Here is an 11,899-nt window from a genome sequence, read left to right on the forward strand (position 1 = left end):
GTTCCTTTCCGTCATAACGCCCCCAGGATAAAACAGCCGAGAAAAACTCTCTTTCGATCTCTCACGCACACAATGAGAAATCGATCATTTTTACTCTCTCTATTCTTTCTCTTGATTCTGAGAAAAACAATAGTGTAAAAACTTGTATCTTCTTTATGTTCTCAAAACTGTTTTTATAACCAGGCAGTCAATGCAGATTAATGGAGAATAAATTTGATTAATTTCTGCAATTAAAATTCCATTCGAAACAGTAAAAAAACGGGCAAATAAATCATGCCATAATTAACGCAATTAAAACATAATTAAGTGCATTAAAAAACGGTTTGAAAAAATCTTTTAAAAACAACAAAAATACTTTCCAAATTTAAGAGACCTCCCAATACCCCCAAGGCCCCGCTCCCGGACTAATGTTATATATATATATATATATATATAATAACATATATGCACAATCAGCAGGGGGAGGGATTCGATCCTGAGACCTAACCCTCCAGGCCCAAAATGCTTAACCACTGGGCCAAGCTCGAATTGTTGATATAAATGTATAAAAAAATTATTTTAAAACATATATCCCAAAAATCCCCCACTTATATTTTTTAAAATCATTGAGCAAGATTCGTATAGTTATGTGCATAAGAAAAGGTATCTTTCGATTTTGAACCTTTACATAGTAAAGTCTTAAATGCCAGCACATTACGGCCCTGGGCTTATCCCAGTTTCAGTGAATGTTCTAGAGAACTGCCCATGTTCTCATAGAAAGCGGCCACACTTTCTCATTCACATAGGTGAGTCTATCAAAGGTACTCCTATAGCTTGGTACCTCACTCTATACAGAGCTATAAACTTCATTAATAGTTAAAAAACTCAACCTTAACCCGCTTCAGGATATCATGCCATGGGAAAGGTACATGATTCTATCTCCATATCATTTGTGAGTCGTTATTCCCTTTGAACCTATTTATAGGTGGGTATCCATCACAAAATGACTCAACTTCTAGTGGGAAAAAGTCCCATTCCTTTAGAGGTATATAATACATTTTCCCTAGCTAATCCTTTCGTCAAAGAATCAGCTAAGTTCTCTTCCGACCTAACATGATCCACACGTACAACACTAGTTGTGAGAAACTCTCTAACTGTGATGTGCTTTCGACGCATTTGTCGATTCGTACCATTATAAAAACAGTTATGTACTTTTGCAATAGCCTTGGTACTATCACAATGGATCATAATAGCTGGTATCGGTCTATCCCATACAGGAATTTGAGAAAGCAAGTTTCCCAACCATTATGCTTCTTCACTAGCTGCTGCTAGTGCTATAAATTCAGACTCCATCGTAGATTGGGCCAGAATTGTCTGTTTCTTTGACTTCCAAGGCACAACGCCACCAACAATATTAAACAAATATCCACCAGTGGCCTTGGAGTCATCTGAAAGAGAGTTCCAATCAGCATCGCAGTATCCTTCAAGGACTGCAGGAAATCTCTTATAGTGTAATCCTAGGTTAACGGTCTTTTTAAGATACCACATAACCCTCTCAACTGTATTCCAGTGTCCACACCAGGACAACTGGTAAACCTGCATAAAACTCCCACTGCATATGCAATGTCTGGTACAATCAGTTGCATAACGAAGACTACCAATTATACTAGCATATTCAGATTGTCTAATGCTATCACCAGTATTCTTAAACAGTTTAACACTAGCATCAAAAGGAGTACTCACAGGTTTACAATCAAAATAGTTTTACTTCTATAAAATCTTTTCAATATAATGAGACTGATCCAAAGAAATATCATTGTTAGTTCAAGTAATCTTAATTACCAGAATTACACTAGCTTCACCCAAATCTTTCATTTCAAAGTTAGACTTAAGCATATTTTTAGTTTCTTCAACCACATACAAGTTTGAACCAAAAATTAGCAAATCATGCACATATAAACAAATCATGATGCATGTATTGTTTTCAAACTTATAGTATATGCATTTGTCACTTTTATTAATTCTGAAACCATGTGAATTTATCAAATTATCAAATTTTTCATGACATTACTTAGGAGCTTGTTTCAAACCATACAATGACTTATCTAACTTAAACACTTTATGTTCTTGACCAGGAACAACAAAACCTTCAGGTTGTTCCATAGAAATTTCTTCTTCTATTTCACCATTTAAAAGAGTTGTTTTTAACATCCATTTGATGAACAACAAGATTATGCACAACAACAACAACAATCAAAACACGAATAGAAGTCAATCTTGTAACGGGAGAGTAAGTATCAAAGAAATCTACATATTCTCTATGTCTAAATCCTTTAGCTACCAACCTAGCTTTGTGTTTTTCTACTGAACCATCAGGATTCAACTTCCTTTTAAGTACCCATTTACAACCTATTGCTTTGCAACCAGGGGGTAAATCTTCTAGGTGCCAAGTTCCATTAAGATTATGGGAGTCCATTTCATTATCTATGGATTCTTGCCAAAAACCGGATTCAGGAGAATTAAGTGCCTCTTGAAGACTAGAAAGGTCTTCCTCTAGGGTATAAACTTCAAAGTCAGAACCATAGTCTGTTGCAATCCTATCCCTTTTACTACGTCTGGGTTCAATTTCAGCGTCTATAGTCTCTGCAGTTCTAGGTTCTTCTATTCTAAGTTCAGAACTTGTACTAGGTAGAGAACCCCCACTATTTCTAGATTTAAAAGGAAATCTATTTTCAAAGAAATCAGCATCAATAGATTCAATAATAACTTTATTATTTAGATCAAAAAATCTATAAGCTTTACTGTTTTAAGCATACCCAACAAAAACACATTCATAAGCTTTACTAGCTAGCTTTGATCTTTTAGGATCAGGAATACGAACATAAGCCAAACAACCCCATACTTTAAAATAAGATACATTTGGTTTTCTGTTTTTCCAAAGTTCATAGGGTGAAATTTTAGTTTTTGAATTTGTCACACGATTCAAAACATACCAAACAATCAGCAAAATTTCTCCCCACCAATGAGGGGCAGCACCAGAACTCATCAAACATGCAGTCACAAGAGTAGTAAATGTACGATTCTTTCTTTCAGCTTTTCCATTCATTTCAGGGTTATACAGAGCTGTTTTTTCATGTATAATTCCAGATGATTCATAAATTTCAGTGAATGGTTTAGAATCATATTCAGTTCCTCTATCACTACGAAATCTCTTAATTTTCCTACCAAATTGATTTTCAACTTCAGCAATAAAAACCTTAAATTTTTCAATAGCTTCATTCTTATGACTTAGCAAGTAAACATAGGTATAATTAGAATAATCATCAATAAAAGTCATGACATATCTCTTTCTGTTTCTAGTTAATATACCTTCATATTCACACAAATCAGAATATACTAACTCCAATGGTTCAGATTCTCTAATAACAGATTTATGGAAACTCTTGGTTATCTTAGCTTGACTACAAGATTCACATTTTTCAAAATCATGCATGGATAGTTTTGGAATAATACCTTGCTTGATCATGGTATCTACTGATCTACTGTTCACATGACAAAGTCTAGCATGCCAAACATTAAAAGTACACACCATATAAGAAGAAGATGCAATTTTATTCATTTCAACATTAAGCTTAAACATTCCATCAGCAGCATAACCTTTTCCTACAAACACTCTGTTTTTAGTAATTGTGTAAACATCAAATCCAATAGTTTGATACAGCCCAGCCTTGTTGAGAAGATAGCTGGAAACAAGATTCTTTCTCATTTCTGGAGTGTGGAGGACATCTTTCAGCATAATTGTCTTTCCAAAGGTAAACTTCAGTTCTACCGTACCAGAACCTTTCACAATAGTGGTATGGGAGTCTCCCAACAAAACTTTCTTATCCTTGATTTCTGCATAGCTCTTAAATAGGGACCTATCAAAACAACAATGGCGCGAAGCACCACTGTCTATCCACCACCCATCGGTTCCACCAACCATGTGAATCTATGGATCAGAAACCATGGAAATTATAACGCTTTCAGCAGCATTATCTTGTGCGTTATTCTTTCCTTTGTTATTCCTGCAATCCCTAGCCACGTGGTTTGGTTTACCGCAGGTATAACAAAGGAACTCCGAATCAGAATTCTGAAATTTCCTTGATGGGTGTGGGTTCTTGTTTTGATTAGTTTTTCCTTTCCTTTGGTTCTGGTCAGGTTTCATCAATTTTTTCTTAGGTTTCAAACTCGGTTGAGCCTGATTCTTATTATTGGAAACAATAAGAATCTCTTCCTTTCTGTCTTGTTTCCGTGCTTCCTCTTCAACCCTGAGCTTAACAATCAAACTTTCAAGAGAAAATTCCTTAGTTTTATGACGTAAGGCATTACGAAAACCTTTCCAAGATGGGGGTAATTTATCAATCAATACAGATACTTGAAATTGTTCATCAGTTTTCATACCTTCCGTTATAAATTCATGAGCTATTTTCTAAAGTTCATGATCCTAAGCAACGACTGATTTTTCATCCACCATTTGATATCTCAGGTAGCGGCTTATAACATATTTCTTCGATTCGGCTTCTTCAGTATCATATTTCTTCTGTAAGGCATCCCATACATCTTTAGCAGTATCAAATGTGGAGTAATATTCATATAGATCGTTAGACAAAGCATTCAGAATATAGTTTTTGCAATCAAAGTCATTATCAATCCATTTTTCATAGGCTTTTTGTTTTTCTTCAGCAGTTTGGGTCACAACATGTTCTCTAGTTGGTTGAGGAGTTGCACTTATTGCAGCTGGAGATGCTTTTTCTGCAGCTTCTGCATCTTGTGGATCGGCTAGTTTGATGGAGGTCACCATCATGTACAACTTCATCAGTTTGGGGTAGAAAAACAACTTTATCTTCCATCTTCTGAAGTGAAGTCCTTCAAACTTGAACGGCTTGTTGATATCAGCAACTGTTTTCTTTTCAGATTCCATGGCAGAAGGAAACGTCCTAAAATTGTTGGAACAATTGCCGATTTCACACCTGCAAAACAGAGATTAAGACACAAAATAAAGTGACGGCTGAGTCACGACCAGGTCGCTCTCTTTAGGACGTTTCGTGGCTCTTCCTTAAATTTTGTACAAGCAGTTCTTTTCCGTCACAACGCCCCCAGGATAAAACAGCTGAGAAAAACTCTCTTTCGATCTCTCACGCACACAATGAGAAATCGTTCACTTTTACTTTCTCTATTCTTGCTCAGTATTTTTGGTCTCTTGATTCTCAGAAAACCAATAGTGTAAAAACTTGTATCTTCTTTCTGTTCTCAAAATTGTTTTTATAACCAGGCAGTCAATGCAGATTAATGGAGAATAAATTGGATTAATTTCTGCAATTAAAATTCCATTCGAAACAGTAAAAAAACGGGAAAATAAATCATGCCATAATTAGCGCAATTAAAACATAATTAAGTGCAGTAAAAAACGGTTTGAAAAAATCTTATAAAAACAGCAAAAATACTTTCCAAATTCAAGAAACCTCCCAAGTCCCCGCTCCCGGACTAATGTTATATATATATATATAATATATATGCACAATCAGTAGGGGGGATTCGATCCTGAGACCTAACCCTTCAGGCCCAAAATGCTTAACCACTGGTCCAAGCTCGAATTGTTGATATAAATTTATAAAATAATTATTTTAAAACATATATCCGAACACGTATTCACGAAGTTCAAAAGATAAGCGTTATACTTCGTAGTTCAATAAGTTCCTTGACACTTTGATCATAGTGACATGACCGAGCCTAATCACTAGAGCATTATATATATACAGTTTTGCATGTTAGTGGAAGAATGACGTCTTCGTTGCAGTCGTTACTTCTTCTCATTCTTCAGGTCTTCGTATTAATACTTGTATGTATCAACATTCCTATACTTTCTAGTCTAACTTAAATGAAGTTGACTCTAGTATTTAATCAAGCAACTCTATATGAGTTTTTATACTAAAATATGACAACCAAACTTGACATACCAACGCTTGGTGGGTTCAATCGATCAATGCTCTAACATAATGGTTTTCAGTTTGTTGACTATCTTTCATTTATCGCTTACGAAAGTCCTCTTCTATACGAAGATGACGTTGTAAATCTTGTAAGTCATAGTCAGTCTCAACAAGCTTAAGTTTCTTTTTGTAACCATTTCAAGAAGGGTGAAGACGAGAAATAATAACCCCAACAACAAAGAAGAAGCAAGTTCAATTCCAGTATCCTTAAGATGATTAACAATGAGTAAAATTCACTGACCTGGTAATTGAATTACTATTAATCATTTTAAGGTCCATGAAGTTTCAAATCAGGAATTTCTTGTTGCTTGCTTCAGAAATCTTGTATTTGTTGTCAAGCGTTGTCCATAATTCCTTTACAGACTAAATACTTCGATAGGCATTGTAAACACTAGTCTCCAAGGCATTCAAAATATAACCACGACAAATGAAATCATCTTCCTGACGCTTTTTACGTCTGGCCTTCAAATCATCACTGTTATCAGCTTTTGGGGCAAGAATTTTCTCTAATCCATCTTCAAGAATGTACCATAACTTGATGGTGATCATAAAAAATTTCATAGTATCTTTCCAACGAGTAAAATTCTCACCATCAAAATGTTCCAAGCGATCCAGAGTATGGTTTATGACTTACAAGGACAAAGCAGTTGCATTTGAAGTTTCACCCTCCATTATCGAAACTTATTGTCTAAAACAGTTGGAAAATTGGGGAAAAAACTAGAGGATGAGAACAAAGAGAATAGTGGTGTACCCCTGACTTCGAGGATCTTTCGATTCTTTTAGATAATAATTCCACTTTTCCCAATTGTTTATGGTGGATTTTCAACAAAGGTCAAAATCGTAAAATCATGATAATGCATGTTTCTGACACGGCTTCAGGAACGCATGTGAAGATTCATATTTTACGAGCCATGATGCATATGTCATTCGAAAGGCCTCTCCGGAGCGTTCGATGCTGCTCATTTTATCATGACCTCTATGTAGAATAACATAACTGGGCGGTTCTCCATATGATTGAAACTTAACGCCTTTAGGACGTCGGTGACACTCGATGTTCCTTGACTACATAGAGAGACCCACCTCTACATAGAAGAACGAATGGGCGGTTCTCCTACGTAATTGTTTGTTGAGAGGGCAAAACGCCTTCATGACGTCGGTGATACTCACTGTTCCCTGACTATGTATAGAGACCATGTATAGATTCAAGCGGCTCTCCATACATAATTGTTGAGAGGGATAAACGCATTCAGGACGTCGGAAATGCTCGTTGTTCCCTGACTATGCACCTTTCAGAACGGGTATGACGCTTTAACTGGCTAATATCCCTTCTGCAATAGATTCATTCTACCGTGACATTCACCACTGAATTCCTAGAAGATAATCTATTTTATCTCATTACTCCGATTACATGGTCGAATCCACAGCCGATCCCATGGAATGGTAATAGATAATTATTTTATCTCATTACTCTGATTTTATGTTCAAATCCACGACTGTTCTCACGGAATGGTAGTAGATAATTTTATTACTCTGATTCTATGGTCGAATCCACGATCCCATGGGATGGTAATGTAACCACTCATTTTATTACTCTGATTCTATGGTTGAATCCACGATCCCATAGAATGGTAATACTCATTTTATTATTCTGAATCCAGGGTCAAATCCACGGCTGATCCTATGAATTGATAATAAATAACTACTCACCTTTATTACTCAATTTCATGAATCATTCTCTACTGAATTTGATAAATTAGTAATAAGTACTCAACAACCAGGCATCTGGACCATCACTGAGTAAGCCCCAAGAAAATGGTGCAAGTGTACTCGACAATGGTGCACGAACGAGCACTCGAATGCACGCACGAGCATTCAAAAGTATGGACAAACGAGGAATTCGACACAAAATAGGAGAGAGAAAATAATAATATTAAAATAATAAAGAGGCGCCCAGGGACCGGGCCCACCGGCCATGACCTAGCCGTGGCCGGTCCCCATGCCTCTTCCATTATTTTTTCTTATTTTATTATCTTCATAAACTCATGAAAACTCCTTGATTCAGTCAACTTTCTTGATTCGAGCAAAACTCATGGTTTCTCCATATTTTCACGGTTTCATGAAAAATAATAAAAATAGGGAAAGGTATCGTGGGACTGGGAAACTTGGCCCGCCGGTCCCACACCTTGCAATCCCTTATTTTCACAAATATTATTTTCCTCGTTTCATGAAACTCCCCCATTTGAGCAAAAACCCTGGTTTCTTCATATTTTGTCAAATATTGCTCAAACCATACACACAATTCATCACTCGCCACGTGTCCAAGGAGATACACGTGGAGGATACACGGCTAAGGGCATCAAGTTACGATGCCACATACCAACATCCAAGGAACGTCTAACAGTTGTATGTGGTCATCCTTGAACTGATCCAATGGCTGAGAACCAGGGAGCACTAAAGGAACGAGCCACCGAGAAGTACTGAAGAGCACCCAAACATATGCTTTATCTCATCTCAAGGCATACCCAAGACCAACGTCTAAGATTAGCTCCACTGACGAAGACATGACAGGGGAATCAGACATCTGGATGACGCGTGCAGACCACCCCAACCACACGCATTAAATACCTTAGGCATAGGGTACGTGTCAATCAATCTATGGAAGAGAACAAGGTGGTTCATCGTCATCAAGCATAACCGCTGGGGGCCTCGGTTAGGAACGAAGACACCAGCGGCATCGGAACAAATAACGAGAAGATAAGGTTGTAACTGTCCCTGACAGTGGACCCCATGTATCAACTCTATAAATACCCTTATCCACTAAGAGAGAAGAGGTCGACCAATTCTTAGTAAACATAGGAGAGAGGGAAATAGGAAGAGTAAGTATGAAATCCCTTTCCCCTTCTAACTTCGTATTTCAGATAAAGTCATTTGACTATCTTTGTAACTACCAACTACATAGTGAAACAACAACCCCCGTGGATGTAGGCCTTAGTGCTGAACCACGTAAATCACCGTCTCATTTACATTCAACACTTTATATTATGTATTTATGTTTATGTTTCGACTTATTATTTATTCTACCATGCGATTATCTATTTCATTACCATATGACTAGACAAGGACGAGCCCGATGGATCTGAGTCGATGATTCATCGTCCCTTTGTAACTTTACGCATAATAGTTTCAGTTATAGAATGAATGATTGTATGCGAACATTGTTTGTGAACACGTGGATGCCATCGTGATTTATGTGTTCACACTGGAAGTGAAAATTCTAGTGGTAAACAGTTTGGCAGTGTGGCTTCAAACCCGTTTTACTATTGGAAATGCGAAGTTAAATAAGTCTAACCAAACCTCAAGTTTTTAATGTGGGTGTTTTTTAGAATATCAATGGTATAGAAAGAGATGCAGCGAAGTTAAAACTGAGGGAATTGATTAGAATACATAAGCCAGATATTTTTTGTCTTGCAGAGCCCATGGTTGAGTCGCGACCTGAGTTCATTGCTAGGCTAAATATTGAAGGTTTTAGTTCTAATGTAATTCATAACTCTAGGATTTCTAGACTTGGGAATCCGTGGACTTTTTGGTCCTTAAATATTAATGATCCAGTTGTGATCAATTCTAGTAGACAAGCTATCTCGGTGGCTGTAGAGGGGGTACAAATTTCTTTCGTTCATACTAGTTCTTTGCAAGTTATTAGAAGAATGATGTGGAATTAACTGAATTTGGGTAACAAAAATACTCTGTGGCTTGTCATGGGGGATTTTAATTGTGTTCTAAGGATTGAAGAAAAGAAGGGAGGTGTTGTTCCTAGAACTTCTTCTATGAATGACTTTAGTGATTGGTTGGATGATAGTGGCCTCTTTGAGGAGGATGTTTTAGGGTGTACTTTCACTTGGCATAATCGTCAATATGGTCCTACAAGAATTATTAGCAAGTTGGATCGTGCAATTATTAATAATGAATTATTACATCAGTTCGAGAATTGGAGGTGTAAAGCTCTTCTTAGGGAAGTCTCCGACCATTCTCCTCTAATTGGTTTTATTTTGCAGTTTTGAGACCCAAGCGTGCTCTTTTTCGCGTCCAAAAAATATGTTTTGGACATGAGGGTTTTGTGAAAATGGTAGAAGATAGATGGTCGGTTTCTCTGCATGATAACCTTGCTTTTATCTTTCCACAGGTGGCCATGAAATTATGGAACCAACATGTTTTTGGTAATGTGAATTCTAGGCTTAAACAAGATCAGGTGACTTATGAAGCTGCCATGAGACTTTCTGATGATGATCCTACAAACGAGGTCAAGCTGAATAGAATGAAAGATGTGGGACCCATGCTTCAAAACACTCGTATGAAGGTTGCAACTATGCTTAAACAAAAGGCTAGAAATAATTGGTTGACAGATGGAGCTACAAATCCTAGTTTTTTTCATAATAGTATTCGTATTCGGAGAAGTAATAACACTATTTCTGAATTGGTAGGTGACAATGGCGAAACTATTACAGATTATGAGCAACTAAAAACGCATATAATGGGGTTTTATGAGGATAAATTCAATGGGGATGATTCTGTTTTGGAGGAACAAATTTTTGATGTAGGTCATGAAGTTATTTCTCAAGAGGAGAGTCAAACCATTGATAGTATTCCTTCATATGAGGAGATCAAAACAACAGTGTTTGATTTGGGTGTTGATTCCGCTCCAGGGTAGGAAGGTTTTGCGGGTTTTTTCTATACACATTGTTGGGATATCATTCATGTTGATCTTATTAATGTTATTCAGTTTTGTTGGCAGGAAAAATTCATTCTGAATGGTATTAATTCAAGCATGCTGGTGCTTTTTCCTAAAGTTAGAGGTGCTAATTCTCTAAAGGATTTTTGTCCAATTGGTCTTAGCAATTTTTTCTTCAAAATTTTCACTAAAATCTTAGCTACAAGATTGGGGGAAGTTTTGGGAAGGATTGTTTATGAGGAGCAAGTAGCTTTCATGAAGGGTATGAGTATTCACAAGAATATCATCTTAGCTTCGAAGATGATTAATGAATTGCATATTAAGAGAAAGTTTGGGTACGTGTGTCTCAAACTTGACATTACTCGAGCTTTCGATACAGTGAGCTGGAATTTTATTTTAGAAGTGTTTCGAAGGTATAGTTTTTCAAAAAATTGGTGCTCTTGGATTTGGAAAATTCCGATTTCTGCTAGGATTTCAGTTCTTGTTAATGGGAGTCAGGAGGGTTATTTCACAATTAATAGAGGGTTGAGTCAAGGTGATTCTTTATCTCCTCTTGTTTTTGTTTTGATTGAAGATATTTTTAGTCGAAACATAACTAAGCTTTTCAAGGAAGGTAAGACGACTCCTATGGTTAAAAGAGACGGTATTTCTCCTACTCATCTTTTATTTGCTGATGAAGTTATGATTTTTTGTAAAGGTAACATGAAAAGTTTGAGAAACTTGGTTGATTTACTTGGTTCGTATCATCGTGTTTCTGGTCAAACTTTGAGTAGGCTAAAGAGCAAGGTTTATTATGGTGGTGGTTCTTCAAATAGAAGACGTACCATTGCTGATTTCTTAGGGATGAGTATTGCTACTTTTTCCGGATAGATATTTGGGTGTGCAAATCATGCCGGGGACTATTAGGTATCATCACATCAACAACGTAGTTGAGAAATTAAAGGAGCAACTAGCTGGATGGAAGGGTAAGTTGTTATCTTTTCAAGATAGGGTGGTTCTTGTGAAATCAGTCATTTCTAGTTATTCTATTCATAACATGGTTGTTTATAAATGGCCTTAGAAGTTTGTGTACCAATGTGAAAAGGCAATCCATAATTTCTTATGGACTGGTGATTCGCTGGTTAGTAGAGCATTTGTGGTGGCGTATGACAAAGTTTGTTGTCCTTAT

The 11,899-nt window shown here is 36.7% G+C and overlaps 1 protein-coding gene across 1 annotated transcript; it reads left to right on the forward strand.

Annotated features, from left to right (window-relative positions):
- Positions 1 to 9,760: 9,760 nt before the first annotated feature.
- LOC113331049 lies at positions 9,761 to 11,601 on the forward strand. The gene is made up of 4 exons (XM_026577834.1): positions 9,761 to 10,018; positions 10,186 to 10,674; positions 10,795 to 11,344; positions 11,429 to 11,601. Exons 1-4 carry the CDS (start codon positions 9,761 to 9,763, stop codon positions 11,599 to 11,601), a joined length of 1,470 nt encoding a protein of 489 aa, XP_026433619.1.
- Positions 11,602 to 11,899: the final 298 nt, after the last annotated feature.

Source organism: Papaver somniferum, unplaced genomic scaffold (assembly GCF_003573695.1).
Source record: "Papaver somniferum cultivar HN1 unplaced genomic scaffold, ASM357369v1 unplaced-scaffold_123, whole genome shotgun sequence".
NCBI classification, from domain to species: Eukaryota; Viridiplantae; Streptophyta; class Magnoliopsida; order Ranunculales; family Papaveraceae; genus Papaver; species Papaver somniferum.

What these genes read in the sequence shown, in the direction of transcription:
- LOC113331049 (XM_026577834.1), top strand. Translation starts at nt 9,761, where the DNA reads ATGGGGGATTTTAATTGTGTTCTAAGGATTGAAGAAAAGAAGGGAGGT. An exon ending in ATGAGGAGATCAAAACAACA is followed by an intron (nt 10,675 to 10,794) that starts GTGTTTGATTTG and finishes TTTTGTTGGCAG; the next exon opens with GAAAAATTCATTCTGAATGG. An exon ending in AACTAAGCTTTTCAAGGAAG is followed by an intron (nt 11,345 to 11,428) that starts GTAAGACGACTC and finishes TTTTTTGTAAAG; the next exon opens with GTAACATGAAAAGTTTGAGA.